Raw genomic sequence first — 17,261 nt, forward strand, 5'->3', positions numbered from 1 at the left:
AAATAATTCTTTTATATATGAGGAATTCCTCTTCTGGAACCATGGAGAGCAGAACTAGAAGAAAAATGACCAAAGTTTTGTTTTTAACTTTACTGTTTGGAAAAAATGTGGATTCGATTTATGCCATGATTCAAAAGAGCCCTTCCCCCACATTAAACTTTCAATCAGTACAGCCTGTCTGATCTAGGGAGGAAAAATGATAATGAAGAAGAAAATGACACATTCGGTTGAGTGGGTTGAGTGTCCATGACCATGTGACTTTTTCCTGTACCTCTCTTAGATTAAGTTTGGAAATACAAACTATTCCCTGCTTTCTGCTGGAATCTTGAAAAGTGGCCTCATTGAGTTTTACTTGCCTGTGGAATGAGAGTAGTAAGAGCCACATGTAGCTGAACCAAGTTTTTATAGCCTAGAAGTAATAGGAGTGAGAAAAAAATTAGCTGTTTGCTCTAAAAAAGTTCAGGGGTTTGCATGAGAGCTTGAGGACTCTAGTCATAGTAAGGGCATATGAATGAAGGGTGTGTGTTAGACCAAATGACTGGGTACAGAGGGGGATGCAGATATCTGAAAGGAAGACAAAATAGAATAGTGAAACTACCAATAATCTAATGATATTGTAATATTAGACACCGGCAAGGAAGAGACATTTCCCTGGTCATGATGCTACATCAGGCACTTGGCAAACAAGCTTACATTCCCTCAATACCCATATGTTCCTATATTTTGAATGTGATTAGTAGGAGGTAGTTAGTTTAATCAAGAAATTATGATCAGAATTGATGTTTCATTTCTGGGTCATGGCAGTGAAAAGACCCTCTTTTGACCTGCCAACCTTTTTTTCTCTGTTAAGATCTTTAAGGAGGTAACGTTTAGAGAGATGAGCCAAAATAACTAGTCTGTTCTCCTAAGGTATCACACAGAAAGAAGCTGTCAGAACTATAGTAGAAATAAATCTTTTCTATGATGAACCAGAGTTAATTTATCATCACTACAAAAGCTTTGTGACTCTTTACTAATACGGGCCTTAAAGCCCTCAACTGTCTGAATATACTGTAAATTAATTCTGAGAAAAATTCTTAATTGCTCAGTTCATATTTTCTCCTCTTGGGTAATCTAGAAATTTGGGAAAGACATTAAGTTTTGTTACAGAAAAAGATAAAATTTTATTTTTTGCACATTTAAATTACACTTTTTGAACATCTAAATTTAAATGTTCATGGATACCCATTTGTGAAGAAAAGCATAGCTGCCACATCATCATTGATATTATAAGGTAACTACAATAGACCATAAGGGGTAAAGCATTTAATGGTCAAGCAAATTTATAGCTCTGACACTTTTTTGTTAGGTTTTGATCAACGTTTTTAATTTTTCTCAAATTTTGCTTTCCTCGTTTATGAAAAGAAGAAAATAGCAGAAGTTAACTAATAAATAGTGAACATCAAATGAAAAAAATGCATAGAGAAAGTCAGCATATGGAAAATATCCAGCCAATATTTGTTATTTTTTTAATGTCCTTGTCAGGAGGTGGTGACTGGAAATCCACACAAGCATAATAGTTGCATACTTCTAAATGCAGGAGGAGTCCCAAAGTTCCTGAATACATGGAAGAAGATGACATAAAATATAATGTTTAAGTTAACTGGAAGGTGATATTAAGATACAATCTGTCTTTTGTGTATCTATGTGCCCTTTACAGTAGGAATCAGTGGGTGGCTAATAGAATACGTTTTTAAAGCTTGGAAGCTTTGTTTTCCTATTTGTCAAAGAGCCAGCAATATTTCTATGATTTTGTAGAACTCCCACCTTATCTTGGAAAGATAAGGAAGTAGAAATAGGTCAAATAGTTTTCAAGAGGGGTATTTTTCTTTTAAAAACCTAAGGGTAGCTTGCAAAAGCAGGTATGCCAATATTCACATGTCTCCTGTGTACCATTTGGTTTACAGTCTCCTGATTGCTATCTTGTGGTGAATTGTTCTGTTTATAGCTTTAAAATTGCTATCTGGGTGACAGTCTTCTGTTTCTAATCTTAAGATGGTTGTCTAGTGGCTTTGCTCCCCATGGTTTATCATGCAGCTTGATAATACTGTGGAGGGAAATACAATTAGCTAACTACGCACCTGCTCAGCCTACAGTTTTATGAGTATAGCTTGCAGTTTGATATATTTCTTGGGGCTTGTGTTGAAAGAGCTTGAAAATAAAGATTTTGTATGAAGTTTTTCATTATATAAATATGTTTAAATGTTTTATATAATGTATTCTTTTTCTATATTCTTTATAAAAATGTATATCTATATCCCCATGGGGCTTTTAAAATTAAAGAATTGTGAATTCAGAATCTTGGAGTGTATAGCAGAATAGAGTAGCTAGAGGCTGAATTTTGATATTCATTTTAGTCTTGAAGCTCTAATATATGTCACAGTCTCTGCCTGAGTCCCTTACCCCACCATTATTATTTTAAATAAAAATTGGTATTTTATCAGCATTATGTTTTGGATATGAGTGTCCCCCAAAAGCTTATGGGTTAGACAATGCAGAAATGGTGAGGAGAGAAATGGTTAAATTCTGAGAGTTTTAACCTAAGAAGTGGATTAATCGACTGATATGGATTAACTGGGTAGTAACTGGGAAGGCGGGGTGTGACTTGAGGAAGTAGATCACTGAGTGTATAATTTTTGTGTGTATTTTCTGTCTCTGATGAGTAGACCTCTGGCTGCTTCCTTGTTGCCACATATTGAGCTGCTTCCCTCCACTATGCCCCTCCACTATGATGTTCTCTATTACCTTGGGCCAAGACCTACAATAAACCTCTGAAACCATGAAACAAAATAAACGTTTCCTCCTCTAAGTTGTTCTTCCGACTTCTTTTGTTCAAAGCAACATTAAACTGACTGAAACAATGAGAATCAGATTCTTGGCAATGTTTTAGTTTCTAGTGACCATTTAACATATAATAAACCCCATAAGATATATCTATTTATTTGTAAATTAAGTATTTTATGTGAGGTCTCACCTATATTAACATTAATGTACACATTAATATTGCCAGAGATAAATGTGGTTTTCCACTACATTCTCTGACATATTTAATCTACCTTTACCAGGAAGATTTATAAAACCATACTTAACCAGTAGGCTATTTACATCGTCATTATTTAAAAGCTTTTTATTTGTGGCTGTGTTGCATTTATCTTTCTTGAATGAAAACAACCTGATTCTTCATTATGGATAAGTTGCTCCCAGGTAGTTTGAGGAAGTAGAGTGAAGTGTTTAGTTGTATTATAAGAGCAGTTGTCAAGGGTTTGAGGAAGATCACTGGTCGCCTTACTCAGTCAATGTGTTAGTCTAAAGTACACTCCTGTTAGAATAAGTTCCTCTTTATCTGAGAGGGAAAGAAAAGTGTTTAAGTAGAGGAAAGAACAATACTTGTCAAAGGATACAGCTTTGCAGGTAACACCTGTTAGTAATGTTTGCATGACTCTAGATTTATTATTTTATTTTCCTTATAGGGAGGACTCTTCCAATAGTACTTATTTCAAAAAGGTATTGAAAGCAAAGTGATCCAATATATGCAGAATTTTTTTAATACATGGTAAAGGGCAGTGTAACTGGTCAGTATTACAATTGATATAAACTAACATGGTGACACTGAAAATTTCAATTGTACCTTAAAGCATTAGTAACACAATTTATTTTTCTCTCTATTTTAGTCTATCAATGGCTTAAAATGCAGGGTGCTCTGACATATCTCACCCTGAACACTGAGATGACAATGATTTCATATGAAAAGGTCAAAATATCTAAGGGAGAGTCTGTGTGCGTGTCCATAAAAATAGTAGGAGGTGTTCTTAGCAAGATATTTAAAGTGCCATAACTGAACATGTGTAAGAGAATTTACTATGATATATTACATTGAAAATGTGTCTTTGTCCATTGACTCAGTTAAAACCATGTACAATCAAATGTAATAATTTAAAAGAATTGCAGACTCTCTAGTGAGAAGTTATTAGAATCTTAAAATTATCAAACTTTGGGAGGAATGAAGAACTAATAGTCAATACTTAAATCTTGTTCATGTCACCAATGCCTCTGAAATCACTCTCCTAAAATTCCAGGGGCTTATCCTAATTATTAGTCAAATGTCTCCCTCCCTCTCTGGAAGAATGGTGGTCACGTTTGATATTCTTTACAACGAAAGGTTTGAGAGGAACCATCATTTTCTAAATTGCAACCAGGAAGAAAAAAAAAATATTAATACTACTGGGATTTAATCTACAAAATATTTTATGATTTTTTTTTATTCCAAAGAAACAAACCAACCAAAATTAATTAAGCATGGTCTGCACAGATGAATACTCTGCTCACATCGGTAGGCATATGTGTGGAATGGTGAAAGCATATGGAATGGATCACAGTCCAAACAACCAAAGGGCTTGAGGAATAATTAATGAGATTCATAAATATGGTTAAAAAAAACCATTTTTACATCTTTAGGTGATTAAATCCAGAACAAACCTTATTCTTCCCCAACCGGTTTTTCTTATAACAAATTTCTGACACAGAAGAGAACATTTGTTTCATATTTTATTGAATTTCATTTATATTAAATTAAAAATATATTTCTGACAGATTCATGTAACAAAAAGGCAGAACAGTTTTCAAATTGTTCAGCTGGGATGATCAGTACGGAATGAGGCAAAGCAGTTCGCATTCTATAATTGCCTTGAACAGGTATAATTCTTTCCCAAGAGCCAAAGGAGGATCCTTGAGAACTAACTGAAAAGCCTAATTACAGAAATTTAAAATACTGTTTCTCCCTCATTCTCGAATAACAACAGAAATCAGGGGAAGGGCGGGGAAAGGGGTGAAAGGCTGGAGGAGAGGAGAGAATAAGGGAAATTATACTAAAAATATACCTAACATTAAAAAAGTTAGTATGTGTTAAGTGCATAATCCTTCATAGATAAAATAGAAAAAAAATTAAAATAACATTACACCACACACAATTGGCATATCCTATTGTGTAAGCGAGTGCAGAGGTTGGACACGTCACAATAGTGCTGAACACAGAATCACGAGTAATGTCAAAATGATAACTTCCAACCAAAAAAAGAAACAATCACAAGCCAATTACTTATATACAAATCAACCCTAAAGACAATTATGTTCCAAATAAAGATGTTCACAAAAGAAAATCAAAGCAACATTATCCTTATTTACAAATGCAACTAGCCATGTCTTTAACAAGCTATAAAAATACTATTCACATTTTCAAACATACAGTAGTATTTTTTGTTTGTTTATTTCAAAAAGGCAGCTAACTTTGAACGCTGGGATTTAAATGAAACATTGATGGCTTACCAGCAAGTTATTTTTGTACCCCTGTCCTTTGAAGATACTTCAACAGGAGAGAGGACTTGTTTTCTTTTGCAAGTTAAGAAAATAAGGACGTGAACACAACTCTGCCTTTCGGTAAAGTGTCTCCCTTTATCACCCAAACTGACCTTAGTCAACTACTTTGATGTGTGCATGAGATGAGAATTTGAGAGAAGATTTCATGTGGCTTATTGTTTTGTGCTATGAATCGTGTGACACGTTCATCTCATTTTCATTACATCTTAACATCTTGTTCCGATGCTCAAGAAAGAGATGAAGGACCAGTCAAACAGTGAGAAAAATGCATTTTTAACATGCAGCGGTGCAATTCCTGGTGCTCACAATATGAGATGTAGACACACCAGCCAGTGGGATGCGCATTCAAAGTTAGCTGCCCTCGCACAGCTGCTCAGTATAATAATCGACCCATTTAACAGCAGTACCAGTTTATGCTACATATTTCAAAGTACCTTACTTTAAGAGAACAGCTTACATATCTACACTTAGAAAATAACTTTCGTAGTTGATTACTGTAGTAATTCCAAAAGGGTTCTTGGAGTGCTATGGTTGTAGTCCCCTCACTCCCCGCTCCCAGCCCCTGAGAGATCCAGAAATATACAGGAAAAGGACTCACACATTAAGGGGAAAGGTACAACCTCTCCATTAACTGAAAACTCCAGAAATGATACTTGAAAACCAGGTTTATGTCAATACATAGAAGGTCTGATTTGCTTTTCTTCAAAAGGGCTATAGGCTTGGGAGAAACATTTATACATTAGGGACAAAAATAGCAGAAAAGGAAAAGTGGCTTGGACAAGAAGACTATAGCCTACGGGTAAGAAACTGTTTTCCTATGTTTGTATATTTGGACAAATATAACCAGTTCTCATGATACAGGGACAACTTGCTAGAGCATTACAGGAAAAATGTCCTTAAAGAGCAAAAGTAGAGAAAGAATGGTGTTCTATCAGAAAACATGGATTTCCATTACAGTGAAACTGCACTCGTTATAAACTGGTTAGATGGGTGAACCGTCTGAAGAAAAATCACAGGAGGTTCTCAGAGTTGCAAAGCCTTTACCTTTATGATAATAAGATTCCTCATTTGGAAAAAAAATTACAGCAGCTATAAAATATTTGCAATTAGAAATAAAATAAGATGAATAAAGTAAATAAGTTAATTTTCTAGCAAAATCACTTCTCAGTAACACATATAGATTTACAGAAAGATTATATCTAAGACCTAGAAGAACATGTGCATGTATGTGAATTTTGAGATGCATGTTGGGGCTGATTTCATCTCAAATTCAAGAACACAGGAAGAGAATTAATTTTCATGGAAAAACAATTTTAATATCCTAAAGTATTCTCTGTGCAATAATCTATTTGATAAATAATTTAAATAATGTCCAAATTGGTAGCATCTTTTATGAAAAAAAATCAGGCATCTGAGGATAAAGGCTACGTCAGTATTTAGCAGAGCAGGGTGTTGGACCCCAGAGATCCACTATGGCTTAAGAGAGGGTCAGCATCCTAATTAGCCACTTTGAACTAGGGTGGTAGAAAGTGAAGACAATAGGGGCAGCTGTGTCAATGAGGGGGGAAAAAAAAAGTAAGGTGCTATTTTACTCTAAAGTTCAGACAGAAATAAAATTTTCTGTGATTCCTAACAAGATAATCATATACTTGCAAAGCTGACTGTCAAAGAGTGTTTTCCATGTGAATGCCCCCATGAAATTGGGGTTTGGAGCCTTTTCAACAGTGACTCTAGAAGCTTTCTCTTCTTGCCCAAAATATCACCTGGCTAGGAATGAGATGAGGCAGCAGTTTGGAAAAGTGACATATCCTATTATTTTGCCTCTCTACAAAGTCAGTGGAACTTGAACAGTGTGTGGAATTTCTACTATTTTAGAGAATCCTTTCTTCTAATGAATTAAACAAAGCAGCCCATGGTGTTAAAAGAAAATAACCCACACAAAGTCAAGGGCTCCTGGCCCCACAGGATACCCACAACAGCTTTGTGTTTACAACTGCGGAGAAAATTCCTTTTGCAAAAGCATCTCCAGAATCAGAAAAAAAAAAAAAGGTATTAATTCTACCCAGAAATATATAAGCTGACCCCACTGTAGTAATAGTGAGAATAAGGTCTTTACTGATAATGATCTCCTAAAATTATACATCTACTTCCACACATTGTTACTTGTTCTTGAGTAAATAGCAAGCAGGCACCAGTGTGCCTTTATGTGCCTAGACAGGTACAAGGCTGTCCTTCACCTGACACACAACAAAGTCCATGAACGCTGGCAGATCGGGATGTTCTGCCCACAGTGCATACAATTGAAGTTGATTTGTCTGGCTCTTTAACAGCTAAAAGGTTATACCTGAATTTTTCATTTGCCCCATACCAAATCATCATTCTAAAATCTAGAGTCCAAAAGGATGACAATATAGTCATTTAAAATGTTTGGTTTAACATGTATTTGTCAGAAAAAAAAATGTTAACTAATTCCTTGTTGATTTTGGAGGCTAAAAGTCATGTTGAAAAAACAAAGGATATGTCACAATTTAAATACATTTTGTTTGCTTTCTAAATGACAGCACTCTTTTTCGCTCTCTTTTTCTTTTTTGTCTCTGCATAAGGTAATAGAATATTTTCATCTTCTTTACTTCATTTTGAAGACTTCTTACTTAAAATCTCATGCAACATATTTACCTACTAAATGCTACAAGGTGGTGTTTGTAAAACAAAATGAAAAACATAAAATAAATTTCTCTTTACGCTTAATACATTTGAAAAGTGATAAAGAAATAAGAAAACTAGAAACAATTTAGCTGTAGTACTTTAAACAGTTTCCAAATTTGGAACCATAGATGTCTACTCTCAGCTAAACCCCACAAGTAACAATTTAAATGGCAAACTTAATTTTACATTCTACATTTTCATATCCTGAATTTTATTTTGTTACATTATACCTTATGGTTAGTTTTCTAGTTTGATTTAATTAGTAATATTAAAACTGCTTAACATCAGATAACAACCTAACTAAATCTACATCTTACAGCATTATCGTGATTCTGTCCAGTTATATACATGCTTTCATGATCCCCTTTTCTATTACCTTAGGAACTACATAGACTAGTTAAATAATTAATAACTACAGGTGGGTGAATAATTCAAGTTTTTAAATAAAGTTTAGATAGCTCTAAAAAAAATTTGTATTTACATCCTTCCCTGTCAGGCATAAATGATGTTAATTTTCTTTTGCTTTTTGACACTTCACAAAGTGCACTAATCATCCTTCCAAGTTCATCTAGCAGCAGAGCCTCAGAGCACTTTTTCTATCTTTCCCCAGCATTAGAGATGAGCACCATCCTCGTGCCACATCCATCTTTGACACTGACACACCAGGAAGAACTTCAAGGTACATTACTAGGTCATTCCTCCTGATATACAAAGCTAAGTTTCTTAGTTTTTAATAGAGTTTAAATATTGTTTTGTTTTTCATGTTATTTGAGAATGCTTCTGAAGAAAACACTCTCATCTGATCCTGTGCTACTAATAATATTCAGAAAACCAAAAGCTGCTAGGTCATCAAAGTACCTCTGTGCCACACATGCCTTGTGATTCTGGATTTACTCAGGTTTAGAAGACATCTTTTCGTACCTGTTTAAGAACTAATTCTTTAAACAACAATTTATAAGGTTTTTCTGTGTCTGAAAATAGGATTCTACAAGATAGGTTCAATTGAAAAAATCTGGCAATTTAAAAAATACAGTCAGTATAGTTTTAATATTAATTTTTCTCAAATTTACACAATTGATTCTGCATATTTCCATTGATACCACTGGCCTCTGATTTCTGATATGCTAAAGCAATTTGCAAGCTTTAACTTGTGTTTTAAGATTTCAGTCTACTGGGTTAAAATGTTATTTTTACTCCTTCTTATATACTGTTAAATATGTTTTCCTAGGGGACAAAAATATAACAAAAATGAAAGCCCCAAACAATGGAAATCAAGCATATGAGACAAATCATTCAAAAAAAATGTTAAGTACTTTAGGCCAGTTTGAATTGTACTTACATCAGTCTCTAGTGATTACACGGAAATTACATAAACTGTAAGTCTTGTGTTTTAAGAGAAAGGAGACTACATATGCTAAGTATATATCTATTACCTTAACAGTTAAAAAAAGATTATTATTTTTCCTTCTTCAAATTAGGTGTTCCTGCTTCCCATTCATACGGCAAAAGTCATATGAATATTGTAAATGAAAAGGTCAAGTAGTGCTGTCAAAGATGACTTGATACAGATTTATCTAGAAAGAGGGGTTTATATTCAATTCTCATGGGTACAAAGAGGAAGTGCCCTTTTCCTAGAAATTTCTCTGAATGGAGGGGAAGAGCTTTGAGATGGTAGGTTGTGGTCCTGAGTCAATCTATGTTTTCATCCTTGAGAAAGTGATGAACTTCACTGGAAAGAACCTCATTAATCTTCCTTCTCCTTAACCTCACTCTTTCAACTTGCCTGACTCCTGAGAACTTGAGACCAACCCCAGCACCTCTAAGGGATTTCACCAAAGATCATTCATCATTGGCTATTGTTTTAATGGTGAAGTTGGAATCCAGATAGACCAATGAGCCAGTGAGGCTATATCCTATTGGACCATGTTTGGAGGTTATGGTAGAAATTATCCTATTTGCCAAATCAGTAACTTGAAGGATGTTTCATTCATGTTCCAAATTAGTTCACAAGACATTTTTTACCTAAAAAAATCTGATTTTATGGATACTACTCACAAAATAATCCATGCAATCTGAGTTTTTGAACTCATGGAGAAATTAAAATTTCATTCCAAATAAGTCTTGACTGCAAAACTTTGAAGTCAGGGAGGATATTCTATATTTAGTAGACTCTAAATCAATATCTGTTGAATAAATAGGTTTTGGATGAATAGATTTATTTTTCAAATTAGGTAGAAACAGATTTACTTGGAATTTTCCCCCTCTAATCTCTCTCTGCTTTACCAATGGACATTTTTAGTTTAACTGATTATCTTTAGGTTATTGAATTTCCTTTGCTCCCAATTCTTAAACATTAGAAAAAAGTAATTTTTAAATTATAAATGATTTTGGGGCAAAACAGAAAACATATATATACATACAAACATATACATATATATGTATATGTATATAATTTTCCTATTATTGTGAGCCCCTGCTTTACTAGAAACTCAACTGTCATTTGTTTCCATCACTCATCTTAACTCAGTAGATGTTCTTTTAAAATGAAAAGTCACAGATGGTTCTACATCTCGGAGCAGTGTGTGCAGAAAATGAGTTCTTAAGTCGAAATGTCAAAAGATTCATGTGTTGGAGAATAAAATGATTGCATGAGAAGAATTTTCACATTTATTTACAAATTTTGACCCAAGGACCTACCTACAAGCTATGAATATTTGTGTTTTTCTTTATGTTATACCAATTTATGCAAAGAGTTACCTTCTATTCAATATAAAGAGAATCTCCTACTAGAAATTCCATGGAATTCAAACCAATCCTTTACTTGCATTCCTTCATATGGAATATTCAAACTGAACAAATTTCCTTATGTAGCAAACATGATATCCTATGGAGCTAATGTGCTCGCTGTGTCACTGTAATCCCTGGATTTTGTTCCAAAATCCTAATTTGCTTCATTTGGCATTTCCACAGTCTGTCTTTATCTTAGCTCTTAAAGAAAAAACGTACTTAAATTAGTTAATTTGCTGGTTGCTTCCATATTGCTTCATTCAAAATCCAAAATGGAGTTCAGAAAAATAACAAATAAATTTATAGCTTAAGTGCAAACTACATTTCTGAATATCTTCCAAGTAGACATACCCATCCAGTGTTTCTTCCAGTTCATGGATTCCCCCATTGAACCACCCCTGAACGTATCAGTAGTTTTCTTGAACCACATAGAACTATCTCCTTGATTCCTTCTATTCTTAAGATTATCAACTGCCTATCAAGTACTGCCATTTATGGAAGAGAAGAAAATGTTGAAGAATGTAAAGGGTGAGGGAGAATATACTCAATAGTGCAAAACATGAATGCTAGAGTTGGTGCAGAATTTAACTAGGGTCTTGACCTTCCCTTCTAATTTTAAAGACTGATTTAAAAAAAAAAATAGTGACCATTTCATCATATTAAAATATTTTTAAATGATATAAAGAAGCTTTGATGGAAATATTCTTGCAATTAGAAATTAAAGCCCCAAATAGAAAAGTAACCAATACAAAGATATAAGCCAAAGCAAAAAAAAAAAAAAAAAAAAAAAAAAAAAAAAAAAAAAAGTTAGAGAAGGAAAAGGAAAAGAGAAGGAGAAGAAAAATAAATCAGAAAAGGCTTCCAAATAAAATTACTCTATATGAAGTTGGTGAAGATTTAAAAATTATGAAAGCTGGGATTGTCATTCTTCCTTACCAGGATAGAAACTATTGAGGAAAAAAATTGGATTCTGAATCTCAGTTAGTCTCATGTTACTGAAATGATTATCCTTTTGTTCTAATGGAAATTTAATGATTCCCAGGGATGCTGAATATGATCATCAATTACTACAGGAAGGAACAGATAGTGTGGGTGGTTCAACCATCAGCAATTAAAAAAAAAAAAGGAAAGAAGAAAGAAGAAAGGAACAGAGGGAGGAAGGGAGGGAAAGGGAGAGAGAGAGCTAGTTTGACAGCAGGCAGCATTGCCTTATTGTTTTCTGGTCCATCTCCAGCTGTTCACTTTCCTAACCAATCCATTCAGAGAGATGAAGAAACAGTGTGGTTCCTCCTCTCTTTATCTTTCAGTCCTTCCTTCTTATGCTCAAGTTAGATAAGCGAGTAACTATCATTGCGTCTCTATGTCTTCCACTGGGAAGCATCAAAACTACTGGCCTTGGGGGGTAGAAGGAAGACCACCAGAGAAAGAGAGGGGGTGGGGAAATTGGAGCGGGTGTGTCTCTCCACCTTAGAACCAGGGCTGAGCTTACACCACAGTATTCCGGTGTCTGTAGGGTGGAGGAGGCAGCACAGTGCCTGGCTTCAGCGAGAACTCAGAGAGGTATTCAGGATTCTCTGCCACAATAGGCCGGATCCGTCCATTCTGTTTATAAAAATATTTTGTGCTGTACTCCTGCAGGTAGTCTGGGTGCTGTAGGGTGCTCCTGGGGGGCAGGCTGTGGTTCCAGTAGTCAGGGTTGTCAAACGCTTTCCTGGCCTTCTCTGGCACAGACAGAACGTTGTTCTTCAGGTACTCAGCATTCCCCAAGGTGTTGGCAAAGGTGTTAAGGTACAGAGGCTCGTTCACATACTCATCCTCTGCTTTGGGTGTGCCACTGGAAGCATTGTGATACTCGGGATTATCCAAAGCTTGAAGGTCTCCATTTTTTCGCCGAGAAACAAAAGGGTTCTCCTCCACTGGATTTAGGTATTCTGTAGGAACACAGAAATATCAGGTAGCATCTGCTTTCAGAAGAATGATAATCATACTAAGGTTAGCTTCTTTGTATGGAAAGTCACATATAGGTGTTCACAAATTCTCAAGCTGTTTGTAGATTACTACTGCTCTATGAAAAAAGGAGTATTCATGACAAAGCAAGGCACTGACAAGACCAGGGTCAGAATTCCTCTCCTCTAGATTGCTCTTCTTTCCACCCAATTTTATTTGTCTGTCCCACATATGGGCTGGTTGTGTAAAAGCTTTTATTTTCTGAAAATTGTTAGTTTATATTTGAAAAGAAGATGACCTGTCTGAGTTAAATAGCCTTCAATATAGAGGAATTAGAAATTTTATAAAAATATCAAAAAACCAAAACATTCATGACTTAACCTTGTGCCAAAAAAAAAAAAGTGGATAAAGTGAAGAATCATGGTTTTAGTCTATGTGATTTGCCATGAATGCCTATACCATTAACATTTGATTGTAGCTACTCCCAGAAAGCTTTTGGCATAGGAAAGGAAACAGCCCAGGAAAAAATTCAACTTTTTAATAAAATAAATCTGACAAACATCCTACATGCTTCTAGCTGAGTTGCTTGCTGTTACATACGCACTTGCTTAATAATTATAACATTTATTTCCAAAGTCTAATCATAGTCACAAAAGAGCAAGTCATTAATTTCAATCATATAAAATAGTCATTTTAATGGTAAAAATAGTGTCTACTTTGCATGGTTCAATCTAATAAATCCATTTAGAGAAAAGGTATTGGCCTAAAATAAAAATAACTCTGATACCTAACACTGCTTTCTCAAGCTGAGTTTCACCTCAAAATCGGTAATAGAGCACAATAAGACATACATCTACATATCTACTAGAATTCTTTGTCCTCTCTTTTTACCATACACATAAAAACCTAAGGTATTCATATTTTGGAGTCAGGATATGGAGAAGGCAAAATTATTTAAGGTTAAAAATTATTTAAAACAAACTTTCTATCCCCCATTCTTAGCCCAACATGTACAAAGTGAAATCCCATTAGCCAGGATTAAATTTTTCCCTGAATAAACACATGCTTGATAGAGTTCACTGTCTAGTATTACTAGTACAAGCTAAAAGGCAGTTCTGAATATCCCACCATCATGTATATGAATTATAGTTCAAAAAGTATAAAACGCTATCATTTCATCCCTACCATAATTCTTGAGCAAGAAAGTGCAAATCTTATTTTTCCAGCTTCATAGAGAATTCAGATCTTCTAATTTCTCTTATATAATCTTATTCTATTACACTGTTTTTACTTTTCCCCAACAGGAGTAGGGTGAACTATATAGTTAGTGGCAAGATTTAATTTGGAGGGAAAAAAGTATGAAGAACTTACAAGGTAGCTAGATTTTGAATTTTCTTAGCAGATTTCAGAACATTCTTAAAAGGTAGGAATGCCTATAGTAAAATTCTATACTCTGAGGACTAGGCTAGAATATATTACAAATACTTGGATATTAGTGTCCATAGATAAAATCTAAGAATACTCTTCAGCGAGTCTACATAGACTGACTTACTCTTCTCTTAGAATCTTCTATTACTATTTTTCAACACTATCTAGTTATCTGCTGTACTGATACAAACTTGTACAACTGTTCAGTTTGGGAGAGATAATTCTAGTTGAGGTGACAATCTTCTAAAGAGAACTCTGCTTTTAGGGACTCTACCAAATCTTCACAAAGCCTACATTTGTGCCACTTTTGGACAACTCTATACATTAAACTGTACATTCAATAATGTCTTCAGGAATTTCTAGAAGGTATTTTATAAAAGTGAACATAATCATACAAAAACAACATAAGAGGCTCTCATAGAGAGTCTTAAAATATGGCTATTGACACTGAAGACTCAGAGACAATATCATCATTTTTAATATCAGTTATTCATCTCTGTTTTGTGATGCTTTTAGCATAGAAGAAAAGAGGCACTTGTGTTTTTTTCTCAAAACTGAAACATTTGATTTGGGTGTTTAATATTTCTACCACTAACTTTTACAAAGTCATTGCTGAGCTTTGTAAAATCACGAATCATTCTTTTCAAGAGTTGGTGGAATATGGAAGCACATAGAGGGTTAAAACTTTCATTTTGAGAAGTATCATATGAGAAATCATAATTTCCTAAAATAAACTATGTTATTTAAACTACGTCATTTTAATGAAGCTACCACATATTTTACTGGTGCCATCAAAAGCTTCAGACACTTTTGCCAACACAAGCCTTTCTGTCCATCACAATAATGGTTCTGCAGTTGTGCTGTGCTACCAAATTCATACATTCCAGTGAAGGTGAGTGCTTCTTCAGCTTGCCTGTGCATACAGATCCCCTGAAGATCCTATTCAGGTAGGGTCTGAGATTCTGATTTCTAAGCAGAAGCATCTAGGTAATGTGCATGCTACTAGCTGGTTCAGGAAGAATACCACAAGGGATAGCAGCCTAAGACTTTTGCAGGTCACAACCTTACACAGTCCAGCTGTCCAGAAATTCCCATAGAATACATTGTAACTTTTGATGGAAGAGAATGTGGGTGGCAATCATTTTCTCAATGTTTGGTCTGTACCTTGTTTGGGTTTGTCTCTCATAGGTGTCATGTAACCTTCTTCATCCAGCTCTCCTCGTGGGCTCCGTTCTGGGGCAAACGCTGTGGGGTCAGCACTGTACCTCTGGGTGCTACTGTCCTCTTGGACATGGGGTTGCACGGGCTTACGCAGGGTGCCATTACAACAGGAGTCGTCGAAAATCTCAGCTGCAGCTCCCTGAGCAACTGGTGCTTCTGGGATTGTGCTGGTTGTGGCCCTGTAGGGTACTGCCATTCCTTGTTCTGCAGCAAAACCCCCATCCCGGTATACAAACTGGTTCTGTTAACAGTAGAAGCACATTTCGAGAGAAGCTGTGGTTAGGAATGGTAGAAAAACATGAGTGCGACCAACCAGAAAGATATCAATGCTCGTCTTTCAAAGGAAAGTCACAGTATTTACTACATTTTTTTTCCCTTAGTGGCTAATGAATTTGAATTACGGACTAGAAACAGTTATAATTCCCATTTCCCTTGAAAGGTAAATCACAGGAAAATAATTTGGAAATATATATTTTTTTAATTTTACTAACCAGGTAAGGGGATCGAATAAAAAAGTATTTCATTTCATGTCATTTTCCCACAATTTTGCCAATTTTTGATAGAAAAATAAATGCAAAGTGAATTTTCACGACAAATGACTTTAAGAACAGAAATACAGTGATACATCGTGCACGGTGACATTTCCTTACTGCTTTTTATTCTGTGGTTTCTGTGTCTGAGTCTCCAGTCTGTAACTAGAGAACCATCACTGAGATTCTGCCTTTTTAGCACATGACCTGTAATCATGGCAGTTATGATAACCTCCTCACCTAGAAGAATAATTTATGAGCCCAGGTAAGTCCTTCAGATGAAAGTTGAAGCCACTGATGATGCATGATATCTCAGCTTTGGATTATCTACTGAGATAAAAGACCCCTACAAAGGCAGCTACACTATAAATTCTTAACTCACTGTTGGCAAGGCAAAATGAGGAAATTATGGGGAGATGTGAGAGAAGAAACATGGTAAGCAAAGACCAAAAATCCTGAGGTGAAGGTTGATCATGAAATACTTACTCCTGACATGGGGGTGTAGGCAGGAGGAGGGCTGTGTCCAATTTCACTCTAATAGGAAAGAAAAATGGAATGATGGATATAATAAGAGGCAACATGAATGGAAAATTAAAAAAGAAAAGGAAACGAAAAAGCACATGAGTTGTATGAACTAACGTGGGAAACGTGCACAACAGTGATTTTCCCTAAACATTAAAACTGTAATGTATTATGCAAATGAGTGTATTTATGTTTTGAGGAAATTAAATATTTTAATTCAATTCCTGAAAAGGAAAGTTATATGAAAAAAGAAATTTTTCAATGGATTGAAAATGTAAGTTAATAGTAAGCATTCTTCTAATTAACCCTAGAAGAAAGGAAACAGCAATCAATAATTAACTATACTTGTAAATGAGATACAGTTTCTTTCTTTACATGCCAAATGACTGAAATAGCCTCATATCATAGCATTAGCTTTTCTCTTAGAAAACAAAAAAAAATGTATCTAGAAGGTGATAAAGTAGATTATAATATGCTGAAATAATTTGTTATTAAGTTACATTAATTTTTCACCACTTCAACAATGGACATCAGCAATGGACTTCTTAGCCTCTCATTATAAAAAGATATACACTATTTTATCTTCGCTCTTACTTTATTTTTAGTTAAGAAACAGTGGGAAATTGGAAAAATCAATTCCTTTCTGGGAAATGTGCTTTTACATTTCTTTTATGTATTTAAAATCTGTCAAAACCAGATTTCAGTGAA

At 34.8% G+C, this 17,261-nt stretch overlaps 1 protein-coding gene across 6 annotated transcripts in view; it reads right to left on the bottom strand.

The window, feature by feature from the left end:
• Positions 1-4,571: 4,571 nt before the first annotated feature.
• The window catches only part of Erbb4 (erb-b2 receptor tyrosine kinase 4), a 1,041,723-nt gene continuing 1,029,033 nt past the window's right edge, over positions 4,572-17,261 (bottom strand). For 4 of the 6 annotated variants that reach the window (XM_078017961.1, XM_005331864.4, XM_005331863.4 and 1 more), the window contains 3 exons: positions 16,518-16,565; positions 15,445-15,742; positions 4,572-12,836 (listed from right to left, as the gene is read on the bottom strand). In XM_078017961.1, the coding sequence (XP_077874087.1) occupies positions 12,391-12,836; positions 15,445-15,742; positions 16,518-16,565 (792 nt within the window). In that variant the 3' untranslated portion in view covers positions 4,572-12,390. The remainder of the gene's footprint in view (positions 12,837-15,444; positions 15,743-16,517; positions 16,566-17,261) is intronic. The other 2 variants (XM_005331866.4, XM_005331865.5) reach the window with 1 other exon arrangement.

Source organism: Ictidomys tridecemlineatus, chromosome 7 (assembly GCF_052094955.1).
Source record: "Ictidomys tridecemlineatus isolate mIctTri1 chromosome 7, mIctTri1.hap1, whole genome shotgun sequence".
In the NCBI taxonomy this organism is placed as follows: Eukaryota; Metazoa; Chordata; class Mammalia; order Rodentia; family Sciuridae; genus Ictidomys; species Ictidomys tridecemlineatus.